We start from the raw sequence: 19,128 nt of genomic DNA on the forward strand, positions 1-19,128 counted from the left end.
CTTTTGCCCTTGCCTCCAACTATTTTCCACTTCTTAGTGTGACAGCTTTCAAGTGTTCCCTTGGGTTGCTTTCAGTGTTACTTGGCAAACGACCCGAGGGTCGTTTTGATTGTGCTCTAGAAAGTTGTCCCACTTGGTTCTCGAGAGATTGCACAGACGCTTGAAGATTTCTTAACACAGTGCTTATCTCACTGAACTATCCCCTATGTTGTGCTAACTAATTGTTAATATTTTGAAATCTTGCCTCAGTATTAATCATGAACTTTGCCAACACATCTTCAGTGGTATATTTCTTTTCTTGTGGCTGTTGGGATTGAAATTAAGGACCTTGAGGTGATGGTGGTCTTTGTTGTGACTGGTTTTGGTTCCAAGAGAAATTTGGATGATTCTTCCACCCCGGGTTGTAGGTGTTGCCAAAAGCATTTCCCGGACCTCTTGGTCCACTACTAACTGACATAATCTACTGAGTCAGTCGGTGCAGGAGAAGCAACAAGAATGGGGCATTGGGTTGTTGCATGCCCAGCACCATATGTTTCACATGACATCACTGCCTTAAGACTTGAGCTAGAACCCAGTATGAACTGTTCAAATGTCTGTGTCAAAGCTTCAACCTTAGCATTGTTATCTATGACATTCTTGGTCAAAGCATCCACTTTCGCAGCCAAAGCAGTAGTATCATTCACCTCATGCAGCCCTGCTGCCCTTAGTGCCTTTTGTCTAGTGCTCCAATGAAGTTCATTACTAGCCATATTCTCAATCAATGCCTCAACTTCTTCAGGGAGTCTATTACTCAAGAGCCACCTGCTACTGAGACTGATCGATTTCTCCGTCGGGCTATAGTGTAGAGTTAGTCACGGTTGACCTTAGGTTTGGAACCGTGTATCTTAGGTTTTCCATGACTCATTGAGAATTAGTTAGGAAGCATAATAGTTGGTTTTGCACTTGAAACGATAATCCTACGCAGAACATTATCCGAGTACCCTACTTCTTAACGATTGCCTTTCCTCTCACTTATTTGTGCCTCTCTTTCTTATTTCTTTTATTTTGCCTACATTACATCTTATCAACACATCATTGTTTCATCTTCGCTGGGTTAAGTAGCAATGTTGGTGTTTTTATTCCCTACTCCCTGTGGATACGATACCCACTCACCTGGGATTTATTACTTCAACAAACCCGTGCACTTGTGGGTCACACGCAAGGGGTGTGTCATAGCTTCATTGCCTTGGTTGGCCAAACCGAGAAATTAAGGAAGTACTAGTGACAATACATTCTTTTTAATTTTTTTTCTTATTATATATCACTACAATTATGCATGCATGTGTACATTGGGGACAATGTACATCTTTAAGTGTGGGGAGGGAGTGTATGCTTGCTTTTCTCTGCACTATATTGAGAATTTCGTACTATACTATACTATATTACTATACTATCTATCATCTTATGAAATATTTTTTGGGTGCTTGTACCTTATACACATGATAGTATTGATATTTGAAGGAATTGCACTCACTTGTTGGAGTTTCTTTGGTTTAGGGACATGATAAGTTAGACTAGCAATTCTTTCATTGCCTCTCAAGAGTTTGACTGCTCTGCTAGTCTTTGCCCTACCTTGTGTCCCTCTAGAGTACACTTTGCATCTTATGTTTGTCTAGTGAGTGTTGCTTTATAATAGGGGTATGATCAGTACTTATGTTATTTAAATATGTTGGAAAAATATGCATAGCAGAAAGAGCTATCTCCTTTGTAGTGTGCAGTCGCTCCCAATAAGTCAGATACAAAGTGTATGCCCTAGTGGGAGAGAAGGCTGCCTCCTGGGAAGTATGAAAGCTACTGATTGTGAGAAAAAAAAAGAAAGAAATAAGAAGAGAAATAAAAGAAAAAAAAAAGGGTAATCATGTATAAAAATTATGAAAAGTGAGAAAGTGAGACTAAATATCCAGGAGACCAACACTTGGGCAAGTACTTTTCACTATGGGGTAGACTACTTTTTGTAGAGGAATAACCATGCTACTGGTGTTTGATTGTTCCCTCGTATTACTGAAACTCCATACTTAGTTACCTAAGATCAAGCACTTATCATGTATTATGTTTTCATCTGTTTTATTTGCTTAAGGATAAGCAAACACTTAGGGTTGGGGGGAGGGGGGGTGGGTGGGGATATTTGATAAGTGCTAAATTGACCATATTATGTATATCATTTAACTACATTTAGTATTAAATTTTACTTGTTTAGCATCTCATTAGTACAAAATTTTATTCTTTTGTTCACAACAACCCTTATTTCTGTTTTAGGAAAAAAGAAGCCAGTTCGGGTGTGTTTTGAAGATAAATGAAGCAAGTTGTTGAATCAAGACTGCACCACGACTCACAACGTGCGTTATGGAAACTTACAAGGCCCATTGTCTATACTTACCACTGTCGTAATCAAGCCGTGGCAGCATGGAACCACCAAAACTGACACAGAAGTCACAAAGGCCATTGTAAACACCATCACAACTATTATCAAGACACATAACGCCCAAAGACCGTGCTAGGATGAGACTTGGAGCCTAAGCAACAACTTACTCACCACAGGTATCACAACACCCGTGTTGAGGCCGTGTTGGAGACAATCACTATAAATGTCCTAGTTTTCTCTAAAATTGGGGAGACTCTTTTGTCGAATAAAGTAAGGTGGCCGGATTTCTGGAGATCTGAGCGGTGGGAGACAGGGGTTCTTCTATATTCCAGTGGATTTCTCAAGAGTATGTCAATGAGCATCCTCAGAGAAGATCACATGTGACAGACATCTTCAAGGATCATCGTCAAAGGGGCACGAGTGACACACGTCATCTGGACAATATTGGGATCCTCTAATTCCCAACCTTCGGATAACTATTGGGGGAGTCAGTCTAGGAATACATTGAATGCTTATTTATTCTTTATTTGGTCTTGTGGCTCTCTTGTGCTTTGATACTTTGCTTTTTTTGATCCATAAGAACATAATTCGAGGGGAATTGTATGTCTAAGTCCCTCGGTTATAATTTATGAATCTTGATTTATTAATATATATTGTTCGAGTTTATCGTAATCATTACATGTTCTTAATTGATTGTTACTATTGATGTAAATGAAGAGGTTATGCTCCCATGTTGATGACGCCCATGCCATGATAGATCTATGCATGTTCTAACAGATTAGGCATAGCTAGGTTTCCGGATTAGGGATTGATTGCCCCTTAGGCTTAGGGTTTGATTGATCTCTTCTTGTGGGATTCCCACACTTAATGCAAACATAGGAGGCTAGGGTGGAAGAGATTCCATCTTAAGTTCCTAGTGATTTAGACCTAGTCGTCATGGGTTTTTGGGGCTAGTAGGCCTTTGAATTCCCTTGGTTCGATCTTAGAACGCGATTGACACTTAACACCTATCATAATTAGTAATCAAGATAACTATAGTACATACTCCCAACTTCTTCTAAGTGTGCTTAACGACGTATCCTATTGTATTGTTTAATAGTGTTATATAAGTAAACTAAAGAGAGCGTAAATGATTAGGCTATTAATTAAGTGAATAGGAAATAATAGGAGCCTCTCGCCATTCCTTGGGAAATATGACCCTTATGCTCACCCACGAGGTATTACTTGATGACCCGTACACTTGCGGTATTACAGGCCAATTGTAGTATTAAGTGCATACTTGCATGTTTATATATTTGCATAATTTACACACCCCATAAGCGTCCGTCACTAAGTAAGGATGAACTATCTTTCTATCCTAACTATAAGAGTTGCTATGAGTTCTAGGACTCTATAAACTTGCAACTTACCCTTTGGAAGGATGGAAATACGCTTTGTCTATGAGTGATCTAACATGATGGATCTTTTGATCTTTCCTGAAGTAATCTGACTCAAGTTTAAGCTCTTGGTTTAACAAAATTCATGGTGATGAACTGAGAGTTTTCTAGATGGCAGAGAGACACACCAGTAACCACACGCCCATGTACATAGTTGTGTGGGTCTATATGAGCAGACACATAGCTTGGCACATAGGCGTGTGTCATGTCATAACTCCCAGAAAAATATATCATTCCTTAACCTGCATAACAGCACTCGATAACCATCGTGATAATTTGAGAAAGGATTTATCATACCTTACTCACAAGTTAACGTAACCCATTGAGGTACCTGTTGTAATTACCACAATTAATACTAAATCGCATTAAAGATGCACATCAACTGGTATATATACAAATACAACACATTAACTAGTGGATCCATGAAACATATAGTATATACATGATGACCAATGAAAGTGGTCCAACTACTGATTACATGCAGACCTAGAAGAAGAAGAAGAAGAAGAAGAAGAAGAAGAAGAAAAAGAAGAAGAAGTTGCTTCTATGCCAGCTAAGCTCGACCATCGATCACACTATGACCTAGGAAAAGGTGATAAAGAGATAGAGCCAGAGAGAAAGTGAGTGAGTAATAGGGTTACTCAGTGAGGAGTGACCAAATAGATAAACAGAGCGTTAAAAGATTTAAAGAGAGTATACACAAAACAAAAAGAAATAGTTTTACTGAACATTGACCATTGGTAAAGCAATTATTTGAAATAGCAATAATTTAATCGATAACAATAAATTAATAAAAAAACAAAATCAAGTTTAAAATTGGCCATAAAAGCTTTCCCAACTTAGTTGTGACCATGACTAGTCCACAGATAACCAAGGATTTTAAAATATTTCAAGCAAAATCCCTTGTCGTTGGGCTCTGAGTTTCCCTAGGTGGTGATTCCAGGTAATTTAAGATCACAACCATCAAGAGCTCTATATTTTTAATCTTCTTCATATGCATAAATTGTGACCTACATGTGATCAATTAAGGAAAAGTAATTATCAATGTTTTGAAAACCGGACCGGACCAGACGGTCCGAACTGAAAAACCGGGAACCAGACCGCAGTCCGGTCCAGGTTAATACTAATTTTTGACCAAAATTGAAACCGGTCAAAACCGGATAAAACGGGCGAACCGGCTGGTTGAACCGGAACCAGAAAAAACCCGATTTTCTGAATTAGGTTTAAGTTTGATGATCCCCTATGGAATTTTTCTCTCAGTCGCATACTCCTCCCTTGGCCACCTGATCCCTGATTCCCCTGTGAGGTTTGCTCCAGGACCCCAGTGTTCCAGCACTGTCCTGATTCCCAACTACTTGTTGCCACATTCAGCCATTTGATCCCCTTGAGAGGAAAACGTCTTTGTGCAAGACTGCAAGCTTCCAAGTTCCAAGTCAGCCCTGTTCTTTTGAGTCTTTGACACATTGACAGCCCTTCATCTCTACTCATTTCCAATCTTTCCTTAATTCTCATAGGTGGAGGAGCTCTTTCCATACTCATAATCAGATTTTCCACTCTTATTCCAATCTCCCAGATGGTATTCTTGTTTCTTGTTTTTTTTTTTCATGTTTTTGATATTTTGTGTATTATGTATTAATCATGTGACGAATTTATATTAGTGCATTCATTCAATTGATTTTATTAGTGTTTGAGAATTTCAAGTAAGAATGGTTAATGATTTTTATATGAGCATATCGGTTATTATCAAATATATATCCTTGTTCTTTGTAACCCAGAAATCCATATATGATGATAAAATGAAATTCTTAAGCCAGAGTAAACTCACTGCTACTTCTTCAAATAGCATAAATGCTTGAGTAAAAAATTCATATGCAACTAGTTCAAGATCACAATCATTAGCAGCCTGATGCAGGGGAAATTATGAGCCAAAATGGTTCACCATCAATATATATTATTTAATTTTTATAGAAATATTTATAATTTTATATTATTTTAAATATATATTTATGATGTCATCCGGTCCAACTGGAATGGGTCATCCGGTCGGACCGATCAACCCATGACCCAAATCTGAGGCCGGTTCGCTTCCTGGTCCGGATTTAAAAACATTGGTAATTATTATCAAACATTCTTGGATACTTTTGTTGAGTGAAAAAATTATAAAATATAAAATAAATTTAATATTTATTTTAATAACTAATTTAATAATAAATTTAATAGTTAAAAATGATTAATGAGAAAATTAAAATCATTAAATAACATGGTAGAAATGTAAAAAGTTCATAAATATTCTTATTGTTGGGTTAATAATTAAATTCAAAAATTACAAAATATAATAAAAAATTTAATAAATATACTAATAAATTTAACAACTATTTTAATAATAAAATTAATAGTTAAACTAATTAATACACTACTTAGAATCATTAAAAAGGCATTAAAATATTAGATATGTAAAAGGTTTTTAATTCTAAATTTACAAATTTCTCTGACCAAATACAAAATCTTGTAATACAGCATCTTCATTTACATCTAACCAAACACCGTATTTGATTGTACTATATTTTAAAATTCATGTATTTCCAGTTACATTGTAATTGAAAAGCCACTTCATTTACGATTACATTGAACCAAACGCCACCTTTTGGTGGCGTTTGGTTGGATGTAATTCTAAATGTAGTGGATTTCCAATTACAATGTAATTGAAATACTTGGTTTTCAAAATACAGTGCAGTCAAATCTTGTGTTCGGTTTGCTGTGACTGAAATTACTGTATTAAAAGATTTTATGTTTGTTTGGAAGGATTTGTAAATCTGAAATTGGAAAACACGTGTATAAAGTGTATGTATATGTTTGTATATATGTATATACATGTACATGTATATCAATATATATATATCTATATAAGTATATATATATGTGTGTATACATGAATATATGCATATATATACATATATGTATATGAGTATATGTATATGTAAACATGCTATGTATAAATATATGTATATATGTGTATATATGAATATATGTATATGTAAATATATTATGTATAGGTATATGTATATGTGTATGTAAATGCATATATGCATATGTATATCTATATATATGTAGAAATTATATATATGTATATGTATGTATGTATAAACATACCTATGTATGTTTATATGAAATATATATGTGTATAAGTATATATATGTGTGTATATATGCATATGCATATGTGTATGTGTATGTGTATATATTTCTGTATGCATACATGTATATGTATATGAGTATGTATATATATATATGTATATATGCATATACATTAATATATATACACACATATATACATTACCTAAGGATTTTTAACTCCCAGGATTTCGACATACTCCCAATTTGGGCGTAAAATCAAATCCCTAATTGGATGTAATCTGAGTTACATGGGTTTTTAAAATCATGTGAACCAAACACTGGATTTCTAAAAACCCAGTAACTCAAGTTATATGTAACTCTAAATTCCTCCAAACAAACACTACCTTTATGTAAACCATAAATATTAGAGTAAGGCTAGATAATAGATAATCAGTTAGTACTAGTAATCTCATTCCTCGTTGGATATGACAATCTACTCTCCACTTTATTACTTGAAAGGCTCATGCACTTGCGGTGTAGCACTACCTGTTCAGTATGCAGCTATTAGCTAGTTCTTAGAGTTAGCTACTCTTCACTCTTTTCCATTCTCATAATTATTTGGCAGAAAACATATTAATTACAACAACTAAGGGCTAGTGCATCATGACCATAGTTTGAGTTTAGTAAAGCCAATTTTTGATATATCTATACCATCCACTGTCTCTAAAATTCTAAAGAAACATTAGTTAATAAATTAAAGGAAACTAATTGGAGCTATACCTAATGAAGATACAAAAATAGGAACAATCATCAGTCACGTACAATTTCATATAAATATCACACTCATTTGTGGGCTATTACATAGCAAAAATATCAATAAGTTGAAATTTAGAATTTTCATGGTTATACCTAATAATTGCAAATTCAATATTCCAAATTATTGATTAACTTTCATATATTCACTTTATGAAAAGAATTATAATAATCAAATAATATCAAACATACATTTGAACTCCCACAAGAATGGCTCTTGATTAGTGTCTTAATGGAAGTTGGTTTGCTATAGTACTCCAACATAAGTGGTTCTTGATTTGGGCCTTAACATAGGTGGGTTGGCTATGAGGAACAAAATAGATAAAATGAACTTTTAGATCATAAATATTGGAATATGCTTTTATTCAAAGCCTAAATAGCACAACCAATTAAATATAAGACACTCTTCTTTTTAATGAAGGGTTTAGATTTTTAGTTATGAATCAATTTTATCAAGAATAACAAAAGAAAGGTGAATAACACCAGTTTTTGGAAATTTAATGTTTTAGATACATAAGAAGTGCTCAAGTTTGGCTTAACAGAATTAGTTGCAAACTTGATTTAACCTTAAACTTCTATATAGACCTGATTGGAGTTTAGTTTTAAAAAAAATTCACTTATAATGAAAATGAGCGGAGCCCTTGCCTAGCTCATTGAGAATTTTAAGCTAAAGAACCAATTAAAGCTCAAAATGTGTATCGCTTAAGCTCGGATCACTAATAAGCAAGGTCACCTCTACGTTGCCTTTCGAGTAATGCTCGCTCTTGAAGATCTATACATCAAATTGTCAAAAAGATCCATTATCTTTACTTTTTCTTGAGATTTTGTAACATTAGCAATTATAGTTAGAAAATGGTCATTAAGAAAAATCAGACATAGAAATAAGCAAAAATAACCTAAAATATAAGGAAAGACTATCTGATAATGTGAAGATAGATATAGTCATGTAAATGCAAGTAAATTACAGAGGAGATTAAAAATACAACATCGGTCTACTAAAACCATAAAGAAAAAAAAATGTTAACTAAGAAGATGACCCAACATAAATTTGAATCTGTTTAGCACAAGAAAATATGTCATAATTAATAAACAAAAAATAAGATCATATGACAATAATAACTAATTAAACAAGGATGCCAAGGTGAACAAAGTTGAATTAAAGTCCATGATTACAAAGGATTGTTTCTTCCCAAAAATAAATTGAAAACAAACATCAAAATAGGTAGATATTCATGAGCACCATCAAGCAATCAGAACACCAAGTCACTGGACATTTAGAATCAACATCAAGAAATCAAAATACAGACATAGGATATATTCACAAACAACTTCAATAAATCAAGAACAAATATGACCCTTGGAAAGCTTAAAGGAAAATCAACGTTTTTAATAAAGAAACAATATTTTCCCCAAAAAGAAACTAAATTCAAAGACCACATAAAAGAAAACCGTAAAGTTACAAAGAACTCAAGCCAAATCAAATCCCACCAGTAAGGAAAAAAATGTAGCACCTCACAATTGTCACTAATCTCTCACAAATTTAAGCTAAAGGAATTGGAAAAATATAAACAAAAAATCAAAGAACAAAGTACCATCCTAGATTTCTAAGAGAGTGTCAAAGGATTTAGTTGTACAATAGAATGTCATTCAAGTATATCAATAAAAGGATGACGAAAGTAGTTGAGTAGTAAAAGCACTCACAACAAACAAGGGCAATGGCACTCACAGTTGAATACTGACTGGCCAACAAAAATTTAAAATGACATGAAAGAAACCATAGCAAGCTCCCATTCCAAAGATCATCAAACTCAACTGTTGTGCCAAACAATTATAATATTGATAGTTAAACGCATGTCAATTATATTAGGCAATTTTTTTCTTATAATATTATGTTGCAAAATATTCTAAACTTGTTAGAATTCTTACAACAATGTCTATTTGAAGTCAATGCTATTTACATAATAATTTAAATTTTGGTTGAAATTTTACTTGATTCTTCTTTGCACATTGGTGTTGGAACTCTAAAATCTAATTATCTCAAGTCTTTTTAGGCAAAAAGTTTTCTAAACATAAATGGCTTTATAGATTTGTGCTGACAAGTTGTGGCTAGAATGATCAAAGGTAAAAGTCCAGATGAAATACGTATGATCCTCAATATTAAAAATTATTACACACCAGAAGAAGAAGCAGAGGTTTCTAGAGAGTTGGGTCTTTAAGTAATAAGGGGTTAGTTTATTAATCCTAAAATTCTAAATTATACTTTCTTTATTTATGTATCATTTAAAAAAAGTATTTCAAGAATTATATTAACTATATTAGATGCTTTTATTGACTTCTAAATATCATATTATTTCTACAATGTTTTTCCCTAGACTAAATGCTAATGAAAATCATTTTCAAGCCTTAGAGTTAACAATATTCAACATTATGCGGTAAATATTCTACAATCATTTTACATAAACGACGATGGCAGTTTATAACATGAGCTAACAAGTGCATATGTTATGTGATGTAAAAAATAGATGAGTAACTCATTGAATTCCAAGAGTATTGTATACGAAGACGTCAAACTAGGCTACTTTTAGTATTATTAAAGAGATGGAGCCAATATATTATGTAAAGAAATTAATACTTTAAAAACTTCAAAAAACATATGTTAAGGCTTTTAAGAAAAATTCCTATTTGAATTTGCATTAGGATTTCGATACCATTGCTGCAATAAGAATATTCGTTCTTCAAAAAAATTTATGAGTTAGTATGATTCTGTTCAAGCATTCCAATGGAGTGATATAGTAGCCAAGGAATAAGTCTATACTTATCTTTTGAGAGCCCAACAACTGAGCAACACCAATATATGGGCAACTCTATCATGTCATCTAATCACTATTGTATACCATGATTTTCATAAAATTTCTCATCTACATTTGGCAGTTGTAATACATTATGAGTAAATAATTGTTTGTTTGTATTGTGCTTGTGGAATGACATGTCTCACTAACTAAAATTCTTCGTTGTTCCACTACTCACATAGCTCTAAATAGAGTAGACTATGATAAAGTCATCATGATGAGAGCAAACATGCAACCTTTGTCCTTCTACCTCACCATTTTGTGGAAAATATCTTCATTAAAATGGTAAAGGTTGAAAATGAAAATAACTAACCATAAAATCTCAATATAATATGATAAAATAGCATATAGTTAAAAAGAAATAAATGAAGAATCATTGTGCAACAAAAGAAAAATGACAAAGAACAACAACTTCAACAACATGAAAATAAATTAAAGAAGATGATGGGCTTCAATATTTTACTAAGGTCATAATAATAGTAGTAGTTGTACCATTAATATCATCATCAACAACAACAACAACATCAACAACAACAACAACAACAACAACAACAACAATGACAACTAAAGATGAGGAAGAAGACCAAGGTAAAAGACTAAGCATGAAAGAACACTCAAATGGAGTATTATTTTTGAGGAGGAAATTCTCACTCTAAAAAACCCCATGGTACTATTAAGTATTTTGATAAAGTTTGATACTAATTATAAAAGTTGATATTGTGTATGGAGTATTTCAAAACATAAATTAGTAAAAAGTAATTGAAAAATCTGCCAGATTATTTAATTAAAATAAAATTATGCAAAAAATATAAATAATTATCATTGAAATTAATCAAACAAAAACTATTCACAATTTTTGATCCATCCATATAGATGCCTCGAGATCAACATACCCCAATTTAAACTTAAATCTTTGGTGGATATCTCTTAATAGACACTAAATGTTGTCCTTGCCCCAGCACTCTTATCTTTTTTTCTCCCATTCTCTCTCTTTATCTCTCTCTCCCACTCCCCGCCAAATCCCTTTCCTTTATATTCTAGAGATTTCCTGGGTTCCATGGTAACTAGAACAACTAAGACTTGTGAGAAGAAGGCATTCATGTTGAAAAGCTCCGATATAGACCTCTTTGAGGTAGAGGAAGCTGTGGCAATTCTGATACTTTGATTGAAGATGACTCTGCTAACAATAAAATCACTCTTGATAATGTGACCAACAACATCCTCCCTAAGGTCATCAAGTATTGCAAGAAGCTCAAATTTACATTAAATGATACCATCGAGAATGAGGCTATGACAAATTATCTCAAGTCATGGGATGAAGATTTTATCAAGGTTGATCAGGTCACCCTCTTCAAGCTCTTACCTGAAATTTCTATTTGTGATTAGATTAGATTTAGATTTTGTTAAAATTGAGAATCATATTAAGATAGAGTAAGTGATATTAACTCAAATGATTTTTTTTGTCTATGAATGTGTTAATCACTTTATTTTGTCATAAAAATGTCAAAGCTTCATGATTTATACCAAACTATTTAGATTACCTATGTATTTACTTTTATATCAACTATTGTATTAATTTGTATGCTTAAATCATGAGTTTTTCCTACCATTGGTTTGACTATCTTGTCACTATTCCCTTGTTGTCTGAATTACTTTGCATTTTAATCAAAAGGAAAAACTTTGCCGATTAGTTTTTGTATATATTTTATATTGCTTGATTATTTGGAAGCACATATTATTTTTTCTTGTGATATAATTGGAATGGGAGGTTGCTTTATTTCATCTATCACTTAAAAGTATTTTAGTGTTTGAATGAAAGTTTAATTAGAAAGTATTTCAGAAACTGTAATAACTGTGTTGGATGCTTTTTCTATTATGTCTGCAATGTTTTTATTTAGAACAAACGCAAATGAAAATCGTTTCCGAGCGTTAAAGTTGGCTATATCCAACTTTTGCTAGTAAATATTCTACAATCATTCTTTATAGGCGATGGCACATTGCAGCTTGAGCTAACAAGTGCATATGTTATGTGATGTAAAAAAACTGATGAGTAACTTGTTGAATTCCATGAGTATTGCATACGAAGATGTCAATCTAGGCTACTTTTAGTGTTATTTGAGAGATGGAGCCAATGTATTATGTAAAGAAATTAAAACATAAAAACTTTAAAAAAAAAAACATGTTAAGGCTTTTCAAAAAAATTCCTACTTGAGTGACCATTAGGATTTCGATACCATTGCTGCAATAAGAATATTTGTTCTTCAAAAAAGTTTATGAGCCAGTATGATTCTCACCAAGCATTCCAATGGACTGATATGCAAGCCAAGGAATAAGATTAAAATTGTCCTTTCAGATCCCAACAACCTAGTGACACCAACAATGACAATCACAGAAGAAGAAGACGAAGTTAAAGACTAAGCATGAAAGAACACACAAAATGAGCATTATTTTGGGGGAGGAAATTCTCACTCGAAAAAAGAATCATGGTTTTGTTAAGTATTTGGATAAAGTTTGATACTAATTGTAAAAGTTGATATTGTGTATTTAGTATTTAAAAAAATTAATTAGTAAAAGTAATTGAAAAATCTGCCAGATTATTTTATTAAAATAAAAGTATGAAAATAAAATAATAATAATAATTATCATTGAAATTAACCAATAAAAAAACTATTCACAACTTTTGATCCATCCATACAGATGCCTCGTGATCAACATATCCCTACTTTTGAAATTAAACGTAAATCTTTGGCGGATATCCCTTTATAGACACTAAAGTTTGTCCTTGCCCTATCACACTTTTTTTTTCTCCCATCCTCTCTCTCTCTCTCTCTCTATATATATATATATATATATATATATATATATATATATATATATATATATATATATATCTTTCTCTCCCACTCTCCGCCGAATCCCTTTCGTTTATATTCTAGACAATTCATGGGGTTCTCTTTTTCTTGTTGTTTCTGATCCTTGATCCATGGCAACCAGAACAACTAAGACTTGTGAGAAGCAGGCATTCATGTTGAAAAGCTCCGATGGAGACTTCTTTGAGGTAGAGAAAGCCGTGGCCATTCAGTTTCACACAGTTAAAGGAAAGATTGAAGATGATTGTGGCAACAATGAAATCACTCTTGATAATGTCACCAGCAACATCCTCTCCAAGGTCATCAAGTATTGCAAGAAGCACATTGAATTTACATTAAACTATACCATCAAGAATGAGGCTATGACAAAGGATCTTAAGTCATGGGATGAAGATTTTATCAAGGTTGATAGGATGACTCTATTCAAGCTGTTACAGGTAATTTCTATTCGTGGTTAGATTAGATTTAGATTTTGTTAAAAGTGAGAATGTTATTAAGTCAGAGTAATTTTGGTAATATGAACTCTAATAATTTTTAGGAGTATGAATGTGTTAATCTCTTGCTTTCCTCATAAAAATGTGAATGTTTCCAATCATGATTTTGGTTAAACTATTTAGATTGCATATGTATTTACTTTTTACATCAACTATTACATTAATCCATCTGCTTAAAACAAGAGTCTTTCCTACCATTGGTTTGACTATCTTGTCACTATTCCCTTGTTGTATTTTGAATTACTTTGCGTTTAAATCGAAAGGAAAAAACTTTGCCGATTATTTTCTGTATATTTTCAGTATTGCTTGATTATTTGGAACCGCATATTATTTTTATTCTAATCTAATTGGAATTATAGGTTGTTTTATTTCATCTATCACTTTAAAGTTTTCTAGTGTTTGCTCTAGTGTTACTATTTATGTCTTGGATTAGTTATAGTACTACTTGGTTTTACTTTGGTAATTCTAATGCTTTTAGAGTTGTCATTTTAGGAATCGATAATTAAATGTAAGACTATCTTTGATGTTATTATTATTATTTCTTTTTGCATCACCTATTCCGTAATTGTATTTTGTGTAAAACATAATAATAATCTAATACGAGTTCTTTAAACTTTTGTTTCTATGCCATTTTTTCAATAGTATGAACTCAAAGGTTTAAATTTGTCCCATTTAAATAACATTTACATTGCTTGTTTTTGCTTTGTGATTTTCGCACCTTATCGCTCATAATCCAAATATGGCTTTGCCTTTTAGGTAGTTTCAAAGGTAGCCTTTTAGATTATATTCGAATCAGTTATACAATACTCCCTTTAGCTATATCTAATCATTCTAATCTCTTTTATGTTGTTTTTCCTCAATGATGCATGAGATAGGTTAAAGCTGAAAAATAATTCAATAGCTATATTTGTGCTTTTGATTCACAATAAAAAGAGTTACTCATTGTTTAATCTCAATTTCCAATCATTGATACTTTACTTTATATTTATTAGTATTTTAAATTATATTAAACGTTTGAATTCTTACTTTTAAATAATTATGCCGTTATATTATTCTTCTTACCATTTTATATTAATGTTTTCCAAAATGGCAACATGGAATGAAAGTTAAATTACTAGGCTTATGAATCACATATGTTATTTCATAATTCTTTTAGTGATACTAATTCTTTCATTGTGCCAAACAATTATAATACTAACATTTAGAAGCATATAGATTATATTGGGCAATTTCTTTTTCTTCTAATATTATGTGGCATAATATTTTAAACTTATTAGAATTCTTACCGAAATTTCTATTGAAGTCAGTGCTATTTGCGTGATATTTTAAATTTTTGTTGAAAATTTACTTGATTCCTCATTGCTCATTGGTGTTTGAACTCTAAAAATCTAATATCAAGTCTTTTCAGGAAACAAGTTATCTAAACATAAATGGCCTTATAGATTTGTGCTGCCAAGCTGTGGATGAAATGATCAAAGGTAAAAGTCCAGAATGAAATGCGTATGATCCTCAATATTAAAAACGATTACACACCAGAGGAAGAAGAAGAAGAAGAAGAGGTTCACAGAGAGAATAGTTGGGCCTTTATGTAATAAGGGGTTACTTTATTAATCCTAAACTTCTAAATTATGCTTTCCTTATTTATGTATCATTTAGAGAAAGTATTTTAAAAACTGTATTAACTATGTTGGATGCTTTTCCTATTATGTCTGTAATGCTTTTATTTAGAATAAATTCTAATGAAAATTGTTTTCAAAGAGTTAAAGTTAGCAATACCCAACTTTATTTGGTAAATATTCTACAATCATTTTATATAAGCGATGGCACTTTGCAGCATGAGCTAACAAGTGCATATGTTATGTGATGTAAAAAATAGATGAGTAACTTATTGAATTCCATGAGTATTGTATACGAAGATGTCAAACTAGGCTACTTTTAGTGTTATTTGAGAGATGGAGTCAATGTATTATGTAAAGAAATTAAAACATAAAAACTTTACACATGTTAAGGCTTTTCAGAAAAATTCCTACTTGAGTGACCATTAGGATTTCGATACCATTGCTGCAATAAGAATATTTGTCTTCAAAAAAGTTTATGATCCAGTATGATTCTCACCAAGCATTCCAATGGATTGATATGCAAGCCAAGGAATAAGATTAAAATTGTCCTTTCAGATCCCAACAACCTAGTGACACCAACAATGACAAACGAAGAAGGAGAAGAAGACGAAGGTAAAAGACTAAGCATGAAAGAACACACAAAATGAGCATCATTTTCTGGGAGGAAATTCTCACTCGAAAAAAAAAAACTTGGTTTTGTTAAGTATTTGGATAAAGTTTGATACTAATTGTAAAAGTTGATATTGTGTATTTAGTATTTAAAAAAATTAATTAGTTAAAAGTAATTGAAAAATCTGCCAGATTATTTTTTTAAAATAAAAGTATGAAAATAAAATAATAATAATTATTATCAATGAAATTAACCAATAAAAAACTATTCACAACTTTTGATCCATCCATACAGATGCCTCGTGATCAACATATCCCAATCTAAAAGTAAATCTTTGGCGGATATCCCTTTATCGACACTAAAGGTTGTCCTTGCCCTAGCACCCTTTTCTTTTTTCTCCCATTCTCTCTCTCTCTCTCTCTCTCTCTCTCTCTCTCTCTCTCTATATATATATATATATATATATATATATATATATATATATATCTTTCTCTCCCACTCTCCGCCGAATCCCTTTCGTTTATATTCTAGACAATTCATGGGGTTCTCTTTTTCTTGTTGTTTCTGATCGTTGATCCATGGCAACCAGAACAACTAAGACTTGCGAGAAGAAGGCATTCGAGTTGAAAGCTCCGATGGAGACTTTTTTGAGGTAGAGAAAGCTGTGGCCATTCAGTTTCAGACAATCAAAGGAAAGATTGAAGATGATTGTGGCAACAATGAAATCGCTCTTGATAATGTCACCAGCAACATCCTCTCTAAGGTCATCATGTATTGCAAGAAGCACAGTGAATTTACATTAAAGGATACCATCGAGAATGAGGCTATGACGAAGGATCTTAAGTCATGGGATGAAAATTTTATCAAGGTCGATCGGATGACTCTCTTCGAGCTATTACAGGTAATTTCTAATAGTGATTAGATTAGATTTAGATTTTGTTAAAATCGAGAATCATATTATGTTAGAGTAATTTTGGTAATATGAACTCCAATTATTTTTAGCTGTATGAATGTGTTAATCTCTTGCTTTCCTCATAAAAATGTCAAGGCTTCCAATCATGATTTTTGTTAAACTATTTAGATTGCCTATGTATTAAATTTTTACATCAGCTATTTCATTAATTCGTCTGCTTAAAACATGAGTTTTTCATACCATTGGTTTGACTATTTTGTTGTCATTCACTTGTTGTATGCTGAATTACTTTGCGTTTAAATTGAAAGGAAAAAACTTTGCTGATTATTTTCTGTATATATTTCATATTGCTTGATTATTTGGAAGCGCATATTATTTTTATTCTAATCTAATTGGAATTATAGGTTGTTTTATTTCATCTATCACTTTAAAGTTTTCTAGTGTTTGCTCTAGTGTTACTATTTATGTCTTGGATTAGTTATAGTACTACTTGGTTTTACTTGGTAATTCTAATGCTTTTAAGTTGTCATTTAGGAATTTTTATTTTCGATAATTAAATGTAAGACTATCTTTGATGTTATTATTATTATTTCTTTTTTGCATCACCTATTCCAGAATTGTATTTGTGTAAAACATAATTCTTTTTTAATAATCTAATACGAGTTCTTTAAACTTTGTTTCTATGCCATTTTTCAATTTTTTTTTTTTATTATCAATTCAAGGTTTAAATTTGTCCCATTTAAATAACATTTGCTATTGCTTGTTTTTGCTTTGTGATTCTGTACCTTATCGTCATAATCCAATATGGCTTTGCCTTTAGGTAGTTCAAGGTAGCATTTAGATTGTATTCTGAATCAGTTATACAATAATTCCCTTGCTATATCTAATCATTCTAATCCTTTTATGTTGTTTTTGTCAATGATGCATGAGATAGGTTAAGCTAAAATCATTCAACTGGCTATATTTGTGCTTTGATTCACAATAAAAAAGTTACTCATTGTTTAATTCAATTTCCAATCATTGATACTTTACTTTATATTTATTAGTATTCTAAAGTATATTAAATGTTTGAATTCTTATTTTTAAATAATTATGCCATTATATTATTCTTCTTACCACTTTATATTAACGTTTTCCAAAATGGCAATATGGAATGATAGTTTAATTACTTGGCTTATGAATCACTTGTGTTATTTCTTGATCTTTTTTAGTGATACTAATTGCTTTCGCTGTGCCAAACAATTATAATACTGACGGTTAGATGCATATCGATTATATTGGGCAATTTCCTTTTCTTCTAACATTATGTGCCATAATATTCTGAACTTATAGAATTCTTAAGAAACTTTCTATTTGAAGTCAGTGCTATTCGCATTGTATTTCAATTTTTGTTGAAATTTTATTTGATTCCTCTTTGCACATTGGTGTTTGAACTCTACAATCTAATATCAAGTCTTTTTCAAGCAGCAAGTTATCTAAACATAAATGGCCTTATCGATTTGTGCTGCCAAGCTGTGGCAGATCTGATCAAAGGTAAAAGTCCAGACGAAATGCATATGATCCTAAATATTAAAAACGATTACACACCAGAAGAAGAAGAAGAGGTTCGCAGTGAGAATAGTTGGGCCTTTAAGTAATAAGGGTTAACTTTGTTAATCCTAAACTTCTAAATTATGCTTTCCTTATTTTTGTATCCTTTAGAGAAAGTATTTCAGAAACTGTAGTTACTGTGTTGGATGCTTTTCCTATTATGTCTGCAATGTTTTTATTTAGAACAAACGCAAATGAAAATCGTTTTCGAGCGTTAAAGTTGGCTATATCCAACTTTTGTTGGTAAATATTCTACAATCATTCTATATAGGCGATGGCACATTGCAGCTTGAGCTAACAAGTGCATATGTTATGTGATGTAAAAAAACTGATGAGTAACTTGTTGAATTCCATGAGTATTGCATACGAAGATGTCAATCTACACTACTTTTAGTGTTATTTGAGAGATGGAGCCAATGT

At 31.9% G+C, this 19,128-nt stretch overlaps 2 protein-coding genes across 2 annotated transcripts; both read left to right on the forward strand.

Moving 5' to 3' along the window:
• Positions 1 to 13,637: 13,637 nt before the first annotated feature.
• LOC120276383 (SKP1-like protein 1B) lies at positions 13,638 to 15,471 on the forward strand. The gene is made up of 2 exons (XM_039283110.1): positions 13,638 to 13,919; positions 15,385 to 15,471. The coding sequence occupies exons 1-2, from the start codon at positions 13,638 to 13,640 to the stop codon at positions 15,469 to 15,471; spliced, it is 369 nt and encodes a 122-aa protein (XP_039139044.1).
• A 705-nt stretch (positions 15,472 to 16,176) lies between these two features.
• On the forward strand, positions 16,177 to 18,755 carry LOC120276142 (SKP1-like protein 1A). Its single transcript, XM_039282875.1, has 3 exons — positions 16,177 to 16,207; positions 16,805 to 17,096; positions 18,572 to 18,755. The coding sequence occupies exons 1-3, from the start codon at positions 16,177 to 16,179 to the stop codon at positions 18,753 to 18,755; spliced, it is 507 nt and encodes a 168-aa protein (XP_039138809.1).
• The last annotated feature ends 373 nt before the right edge of the window (positions 18,756 to 19,128 follow it).

This window comes from Dioscorea cayenensis, chromosome 14, assembly GCF_009730915.1.
Source record: "Dioscorea cayenensis subsp. rotundata cultivar TDr96_F1 chromosome 14, TDr96_F1_v2_PseudoChromosome.rev07_lg8_w22 25.fasta, whole genome shotgun sequence".
NCBI lineage: Eukaryota > Viridiplantae > Streptophyta > Magnoliopsida > Dioscoreales > Dioscoreaceae > Dioscorea > Dioscorea cayenensis.

What these genes read in the sequence shown, in the direction of transcription:
- LOC120276383 (XM_039283110.1), top strand. Translation starts at nt 13,638, where the DNA reads ATGTTGAAAAGCTCCGATGGAGACTTCTTTGAGGTAGAGAAAGCCGTG. An exon ending in CTCTATTCAAGCTGTTACAG is followed by an intron (nt 13,920 to 15,384) that starts GTAATTTCTATT and finishes AAGTCTTTTCAG; the next exon opens with GAAACAAGTTATCTAAACAT.
- LOC120276142 (XM_039282875.1), top strand. Translation starts at nt 16,177, where the DNA reads ATGACAAACGAAGAAGGAGAAGAAGACGAAG. An exon ending in AGAAGGAGAAGAAGACGAAG is followed by an intron (nt 16,208 to 16,804) that starts GTAAAAGACTAA and finishes AGAACAACTAAG; the next exon opens with ACTTGCGAGAAGAAGGCATT. An exon ending in GATCGGATGACTCTCTTCGA is followed by an intron (nt 17,097 to 18,571) that starts GCTATTACAGGT and finishes TCTAATATCAAG; the next exon opens with TCTTTTTCAAGCAGCAAGTT.